At 46.2% G+C, this 17,108-nt stretch overlaps 2 protein-coding genes across 4 annotated transcripts in view; one reads left to right on the top strand and one right to left on the bottom strand.

The window, feature by feature from the left end:
• Positions 1-486: 486 nt before the first annotated feature.
• Positions 487-10,633, top strand: pisd (phosphatidylserine decarboxylase). Of its 2 annotated transcripts, XM_015018535.1 has the most exons (9): positions 487-620; positions 3,691-3,734; positions 3,808-3,944; positions 5,976-6,110; positions 6,188-6,289; positions 6,451-6,574; positions 6,643-6,783; positions 6,852-7,012; positions 10,118-10,633. In XM_015018535.1, exons 1-9 carry the CDS (start codon positions 565-567, stop codon positions 10,355-10,357), a joined length of 1,140 nt encoding a protein of 379 aa, XP_014874021.1. In that variant the 5' UTR covers positions 487-564; the 3' UTR covers positions 10,358-10,633. The 2 variants fall into 2 exon arrangements, with proteins under 2 accessions (XP_014874021.1, XP_014874022.1); XM_015018536.1 differs by lacking the exons at positions 487-620; positions 3,691-3,734; positions 3,808-3,944 and adding exons at positions 4,006-4,926; positions 5,684-5,828.
• A 282-nt stretch (positions 10,634-10,915) lies between these two features.
• rnf224 (ring finger protein 224) overlaps positions 10,916-17,108 on the bottom strand; it is a 22,595-nt gene continuing 16,402 nt past the window's right edge. For both annotated transcript variants that reach the window (XM_015018539.1, XM_015018537.1), the window contains 2 exons: positions 11,651-11,877; positions 10,916-11,401 (listed from right to left, as the gene is read on the bottom strand). In XM_015018539.1, the coding sequence (XP_014874025.1) occupies positions 11,081-11,401; positions 11,651-11,872 (543 nt within the window). In that variant the 5' untranslated portion in view covers positions 11,873-11,877 and the 3' untranslated portion in view covers positions 10,916-11,080. The remainder of the gene's footprint in view (positions 11,402-11,650; positions 11,878-17,108) is intronic.

Below are 17,108 nucleotides of genomic sequence, written 5' to 3'. Positions count from 1 at the left end.
GTGTCTAGATGAGGTTTCTGCAAGTGAAGCTGGAACCAGAACGTGGTCTGAACCAGATTGGGTTCCAGCTGGTTTATCAAGCTTCTCAGCGGCTTCAGGTCCGTTTAATCATTTGAACTCTGGTTCTGATTTTCACTCGTGTCTGGTGGTTCTGATGTACTGAAGTTCTATCAGAACTCTGGTGGGGGTTCTAAAAGGTTCTGGTTGAATCGTATTGTCCAGCCAGACTGAGCAGACTTCGCAGGAACAGAACCGACCCGATCCAGTCCACTAACCTAGCCAGTTTTCCTGGAGGTTCTGCTCCTCAAGTCCAGTCCGGTCCAGTTTCCAGGTTCTGTTGACCTAATGTCATTTACTTTTGCCACATATGTTTAGGTGGTTCTGATTCATTTTGGGTTCTGACGCGTTCTGCTATCTGGAGATCCATTTCCTCTCCTTTATCCTTTATCCTTTATCTAAAAAATTTCCGATACCGCTAGGGAACATCAATGCGCCTGCGCAACCCTCTTCAGAGGAAGAAGCAGAAGCCTGACGCAACATCTGCTGACGTCACATCCTACGAAGATGATGGCGGTGGCAGCAACGAGGTTGTTGAGCGGAGCATCCAGGAAATGCTGCAGGTAAATTCAACTGGAACACCTGAGCTCTTTAAGCACACGCTGACGTCAGCGGGACGCTGGCTATGACGTCAGGTAGCGAGCCGAAGGTTTGGTCCAGGGTCCGGTGGACCGGCAACCGTGGCTCAACCGTCCTTGATCAGCTGATGGATCCGAACCTGGAGACGCGGCTCTGGACCGGACCCAAGAAGGTTCGAATGGCAGGTGACACCTGCAGCCCGGAAGTTAGGCTGACAGGAAGAGGAAGTAGTATTGTTTGAAGTTAAATTGGAAACAGATTATCGTAAGCCCATATGGACCCGGTCTGGTTCTACCAGAACCAGCCAGACCAATCAGGCTTCTCCAGGTTCTGGTTCTATGGGCAGAAACAGGGTCAGATGGACCCGGAACCTCAGAACATCAAAGGGTTCCTGAATGAAACCAGCAGAACCATGAAGCACCGGTCTTATTCTGGATCGGACCGGTTATTATGGCGCGTTCTGGTGTCGACCAGAAAATGTTCTGACCATTTTAAATTAGAAAGATGGTACCAGTTGGGCCCGGTACCAGAGCCATTTTGAAGGAAGCTGTGCCAAACCTCGGTGGTTCTCCTGTTGTCATTGAAGTTCTGCATGAACGGAGTCTGGCCCGGTTCTGTCGCGCTCTAATCCTTCTGGCTGATTCCCAGTCAGACCAGTCTCAACCCAGTAGAACTTCCAGAACCAGCCCAGTTCTGCTTGGTTCTGTTGAAGGCAGCTGGAGCCGAGCTGAATGAGTTCCAGGTGGTTCTGGATCTCCTGCCTGATGACAGCAACATGCGGGGGAGGGGTTCTTGTTTTCCTGGCCTTGCACTGTGACCCGGTAGAGCCACTGTGGTTCTTCTCTGCAGACCTTCACCACAGAACCAACATGGCCGAGTTTTAGCTGGGTCTGGTACCAGCATGCTTTGTATGTTTTTCAAGCCGTTCCAGTTGAGGTTCTGGACCGTTCGGTGCATAAAGGAGCCTGGGGTCAGTTTGGGGTCATGTGACCAAAGGTTAGGGTCGGTTTGGGGTCATGTGACCAAAGGTTGAGGTCGATTTGGGGCAGGGGCTGGTAATTATTTTTTCCATGGGGTCACATAAGAAACAGAAAATATTGTGGAGGGCCAAAAGTCTGAACTCAATTCTGCATAATATTTATTGTATTTCTTTTTTTAACAAAAAGCAGTAAATGGCATTGTTTTGACAAGCGGGCAAGACTAGTACATGTTAAAGTTATGCAATGAAAAAGTGAGGCTGCCTTCCAAAAAAATTTATTTATTCACACAAATTTCTCAAAACAATGGTAGAGAAAATGTTAACTATTTGTGTCTCATATTGGTGAATATTTTCCATCACATTCACTCCAAAACACATTTGAGTTTCATATACCGTTGGAAAGTTACGTAAAGGTTCTGATCATTTTAAAGAATCTCAACATTGTCTTTGTGCTCCAAACATTAAGCAAGAAACAACATATTGAACTGTGACTGAACTGTGATTTTGAGAAAAAGGTTCCAGATAAAGTTCACTGCTATCTGGTGCCTTAACATCCTACATTTGTGGTCCAACCACCTCATTTGGTGTGTTCCTTTTCCTTGTTCAGTGAGAGAAATCTAATCTCTCCTGGGCTTTAACAAGTGCATCAAAGTCAGGTTGAATGTCTGCAGTGGAGATGCGAAGCACAGTGGACAGATGATTATCAGTGAGAAAGGATCTATATCTGGATTTTGTAAATTTCATCACCGAGTATGTTTTCGCAAATGTAGGTAGAGCCAAAGAGAACAAACATCTTCTGAGCATGTTTCCTAATGTTAGGAAAGTTCTCGGTCATTACTCCATCAGACTGCAGTTCATTGACTTCCAGCTGAACATCACTGGATGCATCATCCATACTGAAGGTAAAAAGAGGGGAAATCACATGCATTTTACCCTCCATTGTTCTGAGATCCTTAAAGCGCATTGAAAACCCATCATGCAATGCTCCTAGCATGGCTGAGTACCTGATCTGGACCAATTTCACTCATTTTACGTTACGTTTTAAAAGTCCGACATTTTTTCCTGTAAGATTTGGATAACTGTCCATGATGACACCTGTCAATTTGTCCCATTTCAGTCCCAACTTGTCCATTTTACCTCCGTTAAGAGATTACTCGTCTTCGTCCCTTTTAAGGACTGCATAGCTGCCAGCTCCTCCATAATCTTTTAGTCCGGCGTTAGGGTCACGGACATCACAGCTCCCATCCAAAGCCAAGGAGAAAAAGTCCAAACTTGGCACTTGATGTTGCAGCTGTAGCTCCTCCAGGTTCCCCGCAATGTCCTCGATCCTCCTCTTCACGGTTCGCCTGAACAGCGGGACTTGCTCGAATGGGACTGTTTTTTTTTTTTTTTTCAGGCCATATTAGTGCTGCAGAGTCTGCCAAGCACTCTTTCACAAACTCCCCCTCCAAGAATGGCTTGCTGTTTTTGGCTATTTTGTGGGTCATCACAAAACTGGTCTTGGTTGCTGCATTTCTGGAGCTTGGTAAACAAAAAAAAGGCCTTGCTGCGTTCGCAGTTTAGCTAACAAAGCTTCGGCAGTCGAGTTTTCATATTTCTCCCCTTGTTTCGTCTGGTAATGCCGAGTCAGATTGAAGTCCTTAAACACGGCGATCTGCTTCCCACAAACTAAACACACGACTTTACCTCATACTTCAGTAAATAAATACTTAGCCATCCATTTTTTGTTGAAAATCCCACATTCGGAATCTACCTTTCTTTTTTTAGCCTGAGCTAACATTTTGAGGGCTAAAGTCGTCTTCTGATGATGTTCAATCACTGCACGTCTTGCATGAATAAGAAAAACACCAACTTCAGAATAAAAGCAGTGCAGCTTTAGTCCATGAATGAGGTGAAATTAGAAGGTATGTTTATTTTGGAATTTCCAGTTAACCTTACACTGCGGCCAGAGTCAACTAAGGGTATGTTGTCTGGGCCGTACGATGCCCAGGTCTGGTTTGGGGTCATGTGACCATTGGTTGGGGTCAGTTTGGGGTCATGTGATGGCGAACGTTAATGCGCTGTGTGTGTTTCAGGGCGCCATCGCCGCGCTGCAGCCCGAGCCGCAGCCTGAGCAGCGGTGAGTCCCTGCAAGGAGGTAAATGATGATAAGGTCAGATCTGTCAGCCAATCAGCTTCCTCTGCCTCTGCAGGTCTCCGCCCCCTTCCCCGGCTCCGGCCGTTTGCTCTGCTCATCGTCACGGGAGGCTGTTACCTTGGTTACCAGCAGTACAAAAGGCGGGACCAACAGGATGAAGAGGCTGCACCCCATTTAGCCACGCCCACTCAGGTGAGACACAAATTAGGGGCTGGAACTAGTTCAGCTGCATAATCCCACCGAGACCCATAGCAGAGTGGGTGGAGCTTATGCCTCCTAAATGTAAAGAGGGAGTGGCCTAATGATGAGGGAGGTAAATCCCCCACAGAAGGTCTCAACCGTTTTTGATGTCACTTCTGCTTTTCGTTTTGTCTTGTCAGTTGTATTGGTTCTGACCCGGTTCTGAACCTGGGTCAGTTTTATGCTGTGACCTGACCCACTGAGACACAGGTTACCATGGCAACATTAAAGCCACAGCAGCAGAAGCATGTGTTTGTAAACACTTGATTCAGACACTGGAGCTGTTACCATGGTAACCCCACCATCACTTCCTGCTCCAGGAGCGGATCCCGATCATGGTTCTGACTCGGTAGATGAACCTGCAGGTTTGCCTGCTCAGAACCGACCAATCAGCAGCTGGCTATCTTTCTGAGCACGTGCAGAACCGCTTATGTAACAGGGCAGGGTTAACCAATCCCGTGGAGCCAAGTTAGTGACATCACCCAGGTGAATGACCTCACTCTGATCGGTTCTCTGGGTGAAAGGTGAAGGTGATGTCACACAGTCCTGCCACCTCTCCTTACAGCCACCCTGCCTCCTGATTGGTCAGACAGCCTGCTGTGATTGGTCAATCAGTAACCAGGCATTACAGCAGCAGGCTGTGATTGGTCAGCTCTCACCTGATCGTTAATCAGCGTATTGATCAGCAGAGTGATGACTCAGCAGTTTCAGGGACCATTCGTGGCCATCGATCCGGATTTTTCCATCAGGCCGCGGACTCTGATCCTTGTGCTATTAATAACTGCGGCGTGGCAGAGTGGGCGGAGCCTAGGCACCATAACCTCAGCCGCCTCCTCCTCCTCCTCTTCCTCTGCTGCCACTGCGGCTCAGCCTCACTCGCCATGTGCCGTCGGCCCGCTCAGCTCCCGGCGCCGGCCCGACCTGCGCGCTCATGGTGAGGTTCTGCAGGCCGCCGCGGCCCGACCGCAGCCAGCTGCGGTGGGGGAGGGGGTGGAAGGAGTGGAGCTGCCGGACCTTTCAGGTGGGAGAGAGGAACCCTTCGGAACCGACCTGCGACCTGTAGCTGCTGCCTGCCTCTGACCCGATCCAGCTGCACGCTCAGGTCCGCTTCGGCTTCCGTAGAAACTGGCTCAGAAACCGGAACCTTTAATCATTTCTTTACTCCAGAAACCTACTGATCCGACACCGATCAGGAATCGGATCAGGAACCAGATCCGATCTTCCAGCAGAACCATTACATTCAGTCTGGGAGAGCTGTCAGCGGTTCTGGACCTGACCCGGAGAGAGAGAGAGATTATCAGGAGATGAAGCCAGATTAGAGCAGATTACAGATTGCCATGGAGACGGCATCTGATCTGCTGAAAGCCTGCTGACCCAATTATTCATCCACTGGCCCGGTTCTGCTGGTTCTGGATGGGTTGCTGCTTCAGAGTCCCTCTGCTGGTCCGGCTGGAACCAGAACCGAGCTGGACCTGGAGGTGGGGGCTAGTTAGCTAGCTGCGTTGGCTCCTCCTGTGCTGACCTTTGACCCTCCTGATGCTCCGCCTCCTTGTGCTTGCCGCCGCCGCTCGTTGAAGCCCCGCCCACTCCACACCTGTTTCTGACTGGTTTAGTTTTCAAATTGTTGTCTTCCTGTCAGCTGACCATCGTGTCTCCGCCCCTTTCCTTTATGCTCCGCCCCTTCCTGTCAGGCTCCGGGTGCCTCGTTTGGCTCTGCGTCACCGTCTGAGCGCGCTCAGTAGTGGTGTCTGTCGCCCCGCCCCCTGGCACCACCGGCCAATTGCTTTCCTCGGCTTCCTCCTGTCTGTCAATGCCCTGCGGCCGCTGGCCAATCGGGTAAGAGCGGCTCTGACAGGGCTTCTGATTGGATGATGAGAAAAAGGGAGGAGAGCGACCATATATGTACATCCTGTTGCTGCTCTGTGATCCGAGGGAACCGGAACCGGCGCCGAGTGATGCTGTAGTTTCTGTTTGGACCCGCAGGTGGCGCTTTACCGGACCTTCCCGACCCGCCTCGTGTCCCGGGCCTGGGGCCGGCTCAACGGACTAGACCTACCCACCTGGCTCCGCAAACCTATCTACTCCCTCTACATCTGGACGTTTGGGGTCAACATGCAGGTCTGGACAAGAACCAGAACCAGAACCAGAGTGGTACTGGCTCCTCTGACGCTGTTGTTCCTCTGTCTGTCCACCAGGAGGCAGCAGTGGAGGACCTGCATCACTATAAGAACCTGGGCGAGTTCTTCCGCCGCCGCCTCAAACCGGCAGTCCGACCCGTCTGCGCCGCTTCCTGCCTGGTAAGCTCCTCCCACCGGAACCAGAACCAGAACCTTACATCCACTCTCTGACTCGAGTTCATTTGGGTTTTCATCTGGACCGCCTCAGTGCGGAGGGAAGAGCCAGCAGAACTCTCTGGTTCTGGTTCTGTTGGGTCACTGGGTTCTGGCTACGTTTGCAGACATCGCCGGCTGACGGCAGGATCCTCCACTTTGGACGGGTCCAGAACTCGCAAGTGGAGCAGGTGAAGGGCGTGACCTACAGCCTGGAGAACTTCCTGGGACCACCCAGCAGGCCAAGCCCAGGTGAGCGGCGCCGACCCACCAGAACTCCGGTTCCAGTTTGGGTTCTGACCTGTGCGGTTCCGTTTCAGACCCGGCGTCCTTCCAGGACCGGCTGCTGTCATCTCCGGACCGCGCCCTGTTCCACGTGGTCGTCTACCTGGCGCCAGGCGACTACCACTGCTTTCACTCGCCGGCCGACTGGAGGGTGGAGCTGCGCCGCCACTTCCCAGGTGAGTGTTGGCACGGCAGTGAGCGGGCCGTCGCCGTGCCGACGCTCACCGCTCCATGTCACCCCCAGGCTCGCTGATGTCGGTGAACCCGGGCGTGGCCCGTTGGGTCAAGGAGCTGTTCTGCCTCAACGAGCGCGTGGTGCTGAGCGGCCAATGGCAGCACGGCTTCTTCTCCCTCACGGCAGTGGGCGCCACCAACGTGGGCTCCATCAGGGTCTACTTTGACCAGGTGAGTTTCTGCCGGAGGTCCGGCTGGCCATGTGGTTCCGGGTCTACTGGATCCCGGATGGGTCCCACTGAAGGATCAGAGGGAAGAACCGGTTCCTACTGGAGCCGGGCTCTTGGCAAGCAGCGGCCAATCAGAACTCTACAAGCTCTATGTTTAGTTCAGAAGGTTGAGGAGTAAAACAGCAAAATGATAAAATGTTGGATCAGAACCAGAACTGCAGCAAACGGCTGAGTCCAGGAAATTTATCCATGCCTCGGATCTTAAATGTGCATTCAGTCCAGCCCAGTTTAATCCGCTTTAATCCAACTCCAGGGCTGGTCCGTTTCAGGTGTGAATGCTAATTGGACTAACAAAGTGAATCCTGATCCAACTGACAACGTCGCTTCAGACCGGTCTGGTCCAGTCCAGTTTGGTCTGGTCAGTTAGTTAACTCTTCTTAGCATTCTCTAAGGAGTAAACATGAGTTAGCCTACGTATGAAAACATCGGCAGTTTTCTCAGCTTTAATTTAATATTTTATAGAAATTGGGTAAGAAATTTGACTTTCTGTGACAGACTACTGCTCATTGGACCAGTCTGGTTTTCCAGATGTGACTCGCAGTAATGGCCGCCTGCAAGAGAGGCGCTAACATTAGCAGCTAATAGGTGATGTATATCAATGGAAAAATCGTACAGCGCTAAGCTCCATTTTTGTTGACATTTTGTGAAGCAGGAAGTTGCGCTGGTCTTCTTCAAAGGTTTTGTGTTGATTCCTTCAGTGGTTCTTGGTGCAGTGCCCCCACAGGCCAGGAGGGGAACAGGTTTTTCAGTCAGTCTGGATCGTTTGGCTCAGAGTGGTGTGAATGCGAACCACAGTAGCTGAAAATGTACTGAATGTTGTTGCTTTGGTCCTCAATCGAACCAAGTCTGATGGACCACCAGGTGTGGAAGCAAGTTAGGGTTCGCTCCAGGTGGTTCTCATGAATCAGACTAAGTTCTGGGGCCTCATGCATAAAACACTGCACAGTTTTCACACAAACTTGGCGTATGGAAAAATTTAGAAAAGTGTGGAGCACAAAAGAAATCCAGATGTATAAAGCCGTGCCCACCTTTCCTTGATAAATCCCAATTTGCGTGAAAGAGAGCAGCTGCTGGTCTGTTGTCTAATTTACATCTTAGTATTTATAATAACAATTATATATTTTATTTAAAAGGTGCTTTCAGGGACATAAGGTCACCTCACAAAAATAAAAATAATACATTTTAAAGAAAAAGTAAAGAGTAAAGCTGTCCGGGTCGGACCTGCTGCTGCAGCAGAGCCTCCGGGTCGGACCTGCTGCTGCAGCAGAGCCTCCAGCCGGTCTACAGACCAGAGAGGCTCTGAATGTGGACGTTTGCTCTGCAGACAGGAATCAGCAGCAGGAGCTGCATTCACAGAGTAGAGATGCTTTCTGTCCATAAGGCGCTTTCACAAAGCGGGCAGCTCCACTGGAGGACGGCTGCAGCTGGACCGGTACCGGTACCGCTGGTACCGCTCTAAGTTCTGCTCAGAGCTCCAGGATGAATCTAAACGCTGATCGACCATCAGATGGATCTGATCTGTGATCAATCCTCCATCAGAGCCAAAGCTCCTCAGGTAGCGGCTCACCTGGATCAGCTGCTGATGGACCTGATCGTCTCCTGATCAGAACCGAACCTGGTGGATCCATCTGCTGATCAGCCTGTTTTCTCTCCAGTCAGAATGAAATGAGCCTCAGATGCTTTCAGACGATGAGTTACATCTTCATGAGACAAACTGAGGAAGTTATTATTTACATTGGAGTGAAGTTTTACCTTCCTTTAGTTTCTTTTCTTTATTTTTCAGGTTATTGTCTGAGAATAAATGTTCAGATTCATCATTTAAACACTAAAATCATGAAATCATCAGGTTTGATGCTTCCTGGTCTAAATAACCAGGTTTCAGTGGATTTATGTGTTTATTAGTTTGATATTGTCCACAGACAAGGTTTGTGTTACTGCTGCATTTAGTATCTATTATTTATATGAATTTAAAATGACTAGTGAGTGAATTAATGAAATCAGAAAAATTCCTGGGTTCGACTGCTGGAGGGAGGGTAATTTGTAAAACACACTGACAACAAAATGGTGCAAAACTAGTGAAATGTATTGATATTTACAATATATACAGACAAGTTGTTTAAAATAGTTCATGAAATCCAAGATGTTTTTTCCTTTATCCAATGAATTTAACCAGTTCAGCTCCTTGATGGAGGTGAGAGAAATGATGAAAACAGGATCCAGTTCTGCTCGGTGCGGTCCGGTCCAGAGTGAAGATGAAGGTTTGGCTTGAATGTCTGCTACCAGATGGGAAGGAGTTGACAGGATGTGATGTTTCTCTTGATTCGCTGTGTGGTTCATCTCACCGTCTGGTCCACCTGGCAACAGACAATCAGAATCCTGGTTCTGGTTCTGGATCTGGAACAGAAACCTGGCCTGTGTTAAAACAGGCCTGATTGATCAACCCTGGCTTTTATCAATACATGTACATGTTTTTTCTTCTCATCACTCTGAGTTAGTATTTTTTCAGTTTAAATACTTCATCAAGATGATAAAACACATTCAGATCAGGTTCGGTTACAGGAGCTAGCGCTAGCATGCTAGCTTCCGAACAAAACAAAAACACTCACCAGTCCCCGCTTGTCAAACCGGGTAATCAGAACGTTTTGATCTACAATCGCACATCTGCAACAGCGCCTCCTACTGGCTGGTGAGCAGCAGCCATATAAGACGCTGACGTACGGCTGGTCATGTGACCTACAACCACGTGATAACTGACACACTGAATGGTGTTTGGTTTAGGTTTGTGCTTAAGAAATTAAGGAAAGGAGGATTTTATTTTAAAATAAATATTTAAATTAAAAAAATAAATAAAAGTGAACCTAACAGAAATGGAAAAAATTACCCTGGTTACATCCACATTTTCACGCCAGGGAAAAAGTGCGCATATTTTTACACAAACTTTGACGCAAAGTTAATTTTTATATATGCCGACTTGCGTAAAACATGGCGCCTCTCATTTTGTGTGCGTACGCAGCCTTGGTCTGAGCCGGTCTCTTTCCTTCCTCAGGAGCTGCGGACCAACGCTCCTCGCTACAGCAAAGGTTCGTTCCAGGACCGCAGCTACGTTGCCCCGGGCGACCAGGTGAAGACTGGTGAAGGGGGCGTGGCCTTGCGTAAAGGCGAGCCTGTGGGCGAGTTCAACCTGGGCTCCACCATCGTCCTACTGTTCGAGGCGCCGGCAGACTTCACCTTTGACCTGCAGCCAGGACAGCGAATCAGGATGGGGGAAGCCCTCGGCACCCTCTGATTGGCCGACAGCTAGAGGCCGCAGCGCATTGTTATTGGCTGGAGACTCTGAGAACAGAGCTTTGTGCAGGACGGACAAAAAGACACGGACTCAAACTCCCAGAGTGCTTTGTACCAAAGCTCTGTCTGCTCCACACTGCCGGCTGTGGCCAAAGGTTGAACTTCTGATTGGTAGAAAGCACTGTGACATCATCAGTGAGGTCCTGATTGGCTGAGAGCCGTAAACTGTCTTTATTTTTGTAAATTATGTGTAAAGAATAAATTTCTACTTTGAGCAGCTTTGGGTTTGAATCTGGAACAGAAAAAGCTTTTATGTTTGCTCAGAGTCAGTCTGGGTCCAGTCTGGGTCCAGTTTGGGACCAATCTGGGTCCAGTTTGGGACCAATCTGGGTCCAGGTCCAGGACCTGCAGCTGATCTGGGATTTGATCTAGGGTAGTTCTGACACATCAACTGGACCTGACAGTGAATCCGGTTCTGATCCGATCTGCTTGTTGCATCTCCATGGTAACAAAGGAGTTATGAAACAACCTGCAGGTGAGATCGATGAGATCAAAGACCCAAAACTTTAAAGTTTTTATTTGATGTTTCTGAACACAAAACACTTCAAAGCTCTGATTATTGTCCACGGCGACCCGGTTCTGACACAGCACTGACCCGGAACCAGGACATCTAGAATGCGCATCAGAACTGGGCCTCATCCAGGGCCGGTTCCGGTCCGGTCTGTCAGCCTCGCCCGGGGCAGCAGAACCAGCAGCAGCGCCAGCAGGACAGCCCCGGGCAGCAGTCGCCGTAGCGATGGAAGCGCGGCTCTGCCAGGCCGCCGTGCCGCCAGCTGTCATCAGGAACTTCTTTTCCCAGCCAAAGCTTCCCGTCGTGGGATGAAGCCCCGCCCCTGAGGGCGGGGCTTCGTGAGGAAGAGGAGCAGGAGACGAAGGTCTGCTGGGCCTTCACCGCAAGGAAAGATGCCAGGTCCAGGTCCAGACCGGCGGCGCCGCCGCGCGGCCGTGGCGTGTTCTGCCGGCACTGGGGACATGGGATCCACACCTGAGGAAGAGGAAGAGGAAGACGAGCGCCGTTAGGGTCGACCCGACTGCTGATGTCACGTCCTGTGAGGAAGATCAGACCGGTCCTCTAGTGACCTTTGGCCCTGTCAGGTTCCCAACAGAACTCATGCCATCAGTGAAGACTTAGCACTTCAGAATTTGAGCTCTGGACCGAAACCAGAACCAGAACCTGGACCCTGTCAGGTTAGGAAGTAGCTGTCCTCTTGACCTCCTGACCTCTTGACCTCACCTGCTCGTTGATCACCGTGTCGAGTCTCTTCAGACACGCCTGGCAGAAGGCGTGGCCACAGTGGAGTCGCCGTGGCAACCGCGTCAGCAAGTCATAGCTGCCGAAACACACAATGCACACAAGGTCCGGCCTCCTGCCCGACATCGTCGTCTCCATGGCAACAGAGGAGCAGGGAGGGGGGGGCAGGGGATCATCATCCTCCTCTTCATCTTCATGAATCATCTTCCCTGTCAGGATCAGATTTATTAAAACGTTTCAGCAGAAACTTTTACAACATGAATCTAGAAAATAAACTTTACATTCAGTCAGTCAACAAAAATATCAGAATGTTTATTAATGGGTTCTGTGATAGATTTATTCAATGTATAAAAAATGTGTATTCCTCACCAAAAGCAAGAATTAAAATCAATGGAAGCCTCTCGAATCAAATAACACTATGAGGATGTAGGCAGGGCTGCCCATTAAGCCCACTACTCTAATCTTTTTATCGAACCACTGGCTCAGGTTATTAGAGAGGAGGCTGGGTTGGAGGGGGTGACAATAGGGAATGTGGAAAACAAAATATGCTTGTATGTGGATGATGTTTTAGTAGTAATTAAAAACCCTGAATCTGGTATTCCATTGCTTATGAACATCCTGGAAACATATGGCAGGCTCTCAGGTTATAAACTCAACATACAAAAAAAACCCATTCTGACCCTTCATTTTGCTCCGTCAAAACAGTTAATAAATTATCAATTTAATTGGCACCAATTACAAATAGAATATTTGGGTGTTATACTAACAAAAAATTTGGCTCAGTTATATGAAGTTAATTACAAACGAATAAATAAGAAAATATAAGAGGACCTGGACAGGTGGAGCCTGCTCCCCCTTGACTTTGGCAGCAGAATCCGAACAATAAAGATAAATGTTCTTCCAAGACTATTGTACATATTTGCAGCACTTCCAGTAGAGGTTACAGCAAAACAATTTAGGGAGTGGGATAAGCATTTTTCAAGGTTTATATGGAGCAATAAAAGGCCAAGAGTAAAATACTCGACCCTGCAGCTGCCTGGGGATCAGGGGGGTGGGGGAGTATGGGTCTGCCTTGTCTGGTGGATTATTACTTGTCTGCCCAGATTAGACCTCTTGTGTGCTGGTGTAATCCAGCCTATGAGGCTAAATGGAAGGACATAGAGCTTTCCTTGTTGAACGACCCTGCACAGTCTGTTCTGGGCTGCCCCAGGTATACCAATTACAAAATCTGTGTTTGAGTTTTTCTTTGAAAAGTGGGCAGAGGTAGTTAAAAAGTTCAACCTCCATAAACAGAAGGGAATGTTGAGTTGGCCTTCGTACCACCCGCATTTCCTTCCAGCACCACAAATATAGAAGATGGGCGAAACAGGGAATCACTGCATTCTGTAATATAATTAAAAACAGGGAGTTAGTAAAGTTTGAGGATTTGTGCCAGACTTTTGACGTCAGCAGAGAAGATTTCTACCGTTATTTACAGGTCCGAAGTTTCTTCAGGAAAGAAATCGAAACTTATGACTGGGATGCTGAGCCAGGAATAGTACAAATATTTATGGATTCATATGCTGGTAAAAATACAAAAGGCACTATCGGCAAACTTTATAGAAATTTAGCATCTATGAATAAGAAATCAATTGATTATGTCAGACAACGATGGGAAAAGGAAGCAAATGTAATAATTTTATCTGAGGTCTGGCTGCGGAGTTGGAGGAATATTCTGTCCACCACAAATTCTTTAACATGGCGCGATTTTGGCTGGAAGAATCTAATCAGATTTTTATTACACTGAAGCAGAAATCGAAGCTGGGTGGTTCTCAGTTCTCTTGCTGGAGGGAAACCAGTGTGGTTTCTGCAGACTGTTTTCATATCTTCTGGGACTGTCCACAGTTAAAAACCTTCTGGAAGGATGTTAATCGAGTAATCTATGATATTCTGGGTATAACTTTAGCCTTTTCATTTCCTGCTATGTATCTTGGAATACTTCCTGAAGGACTCAATAATAAGGACACATACATGTTGAAGATATTTCTGATGCCAAGCAAGAAGGCGATTATTAAATGTTGGCTCCANTGATTTAACCCATTCATATTAAATTACATCAGTATTTTTCTTTTGGCAGAACAAATTTAGCTCTTCTGATGAATCATCAATAAACTGTTACAATCACAGATTCTTTCTTTTGTAACTAATTCATCTATAACATTAAATATTTAAACTTTTTCTCTGAGGTTACCTTTTTCCTTTTCACCTCTATTCCATGTTTTCAGTTTATCCCATGTTTCTGTCTGCAGCTCTTCAATAAAATCCTGATTGAAGATCTGCATGAAAAATAGTTTTCCTGTCTACAGATTGATCAGATTCATGCTGAATCGATTGTATTCTAATCATATGTTATTGTATTTCTCCTGAATTGTTTCTAGTCTTTTCAATTCATAGAAGAAGGAAACCTGCTGCCTTTTGTGTCCAGTGGGGCTCAGTACTGCCCCCTATCAGTACTTTCTGCCTCACCTATGTATTTATGGCCGATCTGAAGGTAATAAAAATTGGATTTTATTTTCAGTTATTGCAGTAAAGGGCCTGAATACAGATATAAATATTGGTCATGTTACTTTAAGTTATTCAATAAGTTAGTCTCAAGTTTTTGGTTTTCCAGTTCCTGCTTCTCTTCGTTCAGCTCACTAAATGACGTTTTTGGTTTATTTTCTAGTTGATCTGTTTCACTCTGCTGATTTATTTTCTCACCTGTTTTGGGAAACAATCTAGAGATTATATAGAAATTCAGTGCAAAACAGCCATCAGTCCAATGAACCCATTTGTAATTTCTTGACTTATCTGTCATGTAAGAACAATAACATAATAAAATAAACATTTCATTGCACTGCTAAAAAGCTAACAATGTTTGTTTTTAAATTTAACTAAATTAAAAATATATATTTTAACTGTAACAAAAACACTACAGTTAATTAACAAATAACGGTGCAATAACTGTAACTTACAACATAATATGTAATCTGTTCTGTTATATATTTCGACTGATTTAATGATGAAAAGGAGTCGGGTGGATTGTTCAGATGAACTTTAGTGGATAAAGAATGAACGAATCATACTAATACATGACAGAGAGTCGGAACTCGGCTAACATGCTAACAGCTCTTTTTCAGAGGGAGAAACTCTTCTTCTAACTCCAGGTTCCTACTCTACTAGTTCCAGAGCGTCATGGGATACTCGGTCCGCTTTCGAACCAGATACTATCAAATGCCAACCAAATAACTGCAACTCAAATAGTTATATTAAATTAAAATATCTCAAATAATAAGTCCAAATTCTCAACATATCCTGGCAAAAGCTATGCCCATTAAAACACCGATAGCGATTCCAACAGCTCCGCCTGTCAGGGCCCATTTCAAATCGCTGCTTTGGTCCATTTCAGCTGAAGTATCATCTGGAGAGAAGTTAAACTGAGAGGTTGGTAAACATACAACATGCTGTGTTTTTAAGGTAAATAAGCCACAGATGATGTAATGGAGACATTTTCTCTGTGAATAGAACAACCCCTTCTATTCAAAATGATGGAAAACAATTACACCTGTATATTGATTCATATTAAAACCATTTAAGTTTAATAGAATAAATAGAATGAAAAATATCAAAACATGAAAAGTAAACCTGCAACTAAAAAAGCAGAATTGGAAACAGATTTGAGTTTCACTCAAAGAAACTCACCAGCAGAAGAATCGGAGGAAACATGGAGGAATAAAATCCACCATATATAAAAACAAAGAACAGCCTTCATGGCAACAGGAGGATCTGATACAGGAGATCAGAACCAGGACGTTGAAACACTAAAGCACCAGCAGAACGCAACCTGAGAAGAAACCAAACAGAAATACAAGTTGAAGCATGAAGTTGTAGATTTTGTTGAATGGCTAACTAGACAAAACTAAACATTTTAAGAGCGTACCGGTCGTGTTCTGATGAAATCTGCTCACCTCAGCCAACCTGAGTCCACAATAACAAACTGGGACAAAGTCCTGCAATAAAATACAGTTCATCTTTAGTGACGTGAACGTGTCATATTATTTTTATTGTTCTGTTTCAAAACAGTCAAAAGTCCCCTTATAAAATTTTGAGTAAAATAATGTCCATCAGTTTCTTAAATAGATTTGAAAAAGTTTTCATTCATCAAAGTCGATTTTGGAAAAACAGACATTTCTTGGTTTAATTTAACTCAACTACATCTGTGACTCAAACGTTTGGCATATATGGTCTTTTTGTTTCTAAAAACTGACCTAATTTTTTATATTTTTTGTAAACCCTTCCACCACCTGCCAGTATCAGCCTGTGTAACATTAAAGTTAAAATAGGATGCAGTCAGCATAAAGCCTCATCGTGGATCAGACTTTATGCTGTTTTTACAGTTAGGGCCAGAAATATTTGGACAGTGACACAAGTTTTGTTATTTTAGCTGTTTACAAAAACATGTTCAGGAATACAATTATATATATAATATGGGCTGAAAGTGCACACTCCCAGCTGCAATATGAGAGTTTCCACATCCAAATCGGAGAAAGGGTTTAGGAATCATAGCTCTGTAATGCATAGCCTCCTCTTTTTCAAGGGACCAAAAGTAATTGGACAATGGACTCTAAGGGCTGCAATTAACTCAGAAGGCGTCTCCCTCGTTAACCTGTAATCAATTAAGTAGTTAAAAGGTCTGGGGTTGATTCCAGGTGTGTGGTTTTGCATTTGGAAGCTGTTGCTGTGACCAGACAACATGCGGTCAAAGGAACTCTCAATTGAGGTGAAGCAGAACATCCTGAGGCTGAAAAAAAAAGAAAAAATCCATCAGAGAGATAGCAGACATGCTTGGAGTAGCAAAATCAACAGTCGGGTACATTCTGAGAAAAAAGGAATTCACTGGTGAGCTTGGGAACTCAAAAAGGCCTGGGCGTCCACGGAAGACAACGGTGGTGGATGATCGCCGCATACTTTCTTTGGTGAAGAAGAACCCGTTCACAACATCAACTGAAGTCCAGAACACTCTCAGGGAAGTAGGTGTATCTGTCTCTAAGTCAACAGTAAAGAGAAGACTCCATGAAAGTAAATACAAAGGGTTCACATCTAGATGCAAACCATTCATCAATTCCAAAAATAGACAGGCCAGAGTTAAATTTGCCGAAAAACACCTCAAGAAGCCAGCCCAGTTCTGGAAAAGTATTCTATGGACAGATGAGACAAAGATCAACCTGTACCAGAATGATGGGAAGAAAAAAGTTTGGAGAAGAAAGGGAACGGCACATGATCCAAGGCACACCACATCCTCTGTAAAACATGGTGGAGGCAACGTGATGGCATGGGCATGCATGGCTTTCAATGGCACTGGGTCACTTGTGTTTATTGATGACATAACAGCAGACAAGAGTAGCCGGATGAATTCTGAAGT

This window comes from Poecilia latipinna, unplaced genomic scaffold (assembly GCF_001443285.1).
Source record: "Poecilia latipinna isolate Pla-1442-1.1 unplaced genomic scaffold, P_latipinna-1.0 Scaffold2287, whole genome shotgun sequence".
Classification (NCBI taxonomy): domain Eukaryota; kingdom Metazoa; phylum Chordata; class Actinopteri; order Cyprinodontiformes; family Poeciliidae; genus Poecilia; species Poecilia latipinna.
The sequence above is the reverse complement of the archived record's forward strand: the minus strand, read 5'-3'. Positions and strand labels throughout refer to the sequence as shown.

Excerpts from the sequence above, each read along its gene's own strand:
- pisd (XM_015018535.1), top strand. The coding sequence starts at position 565 with ATGATGGCGGTGGCAGCAACGAGGTTGTTGAGCGGAGCATCCAGGAAA. Across the intron at positions 3,735-3,807 it reads GAGCCGCAGCCTGAGCAGCG|GTCTCCGCCCCCTTCCCCGG; the intron begins GTGAGTCCCTGC and ends CTGCCTCTGCAG. Across the intron at positions 6,290-6,450 it reads TCTGCGCCGCTTCCTGCCTG|ACATCGCCGGCTGACGGCAG; the intron begins GTAAGCTCCTCC and ends CTACGTTTGCAG.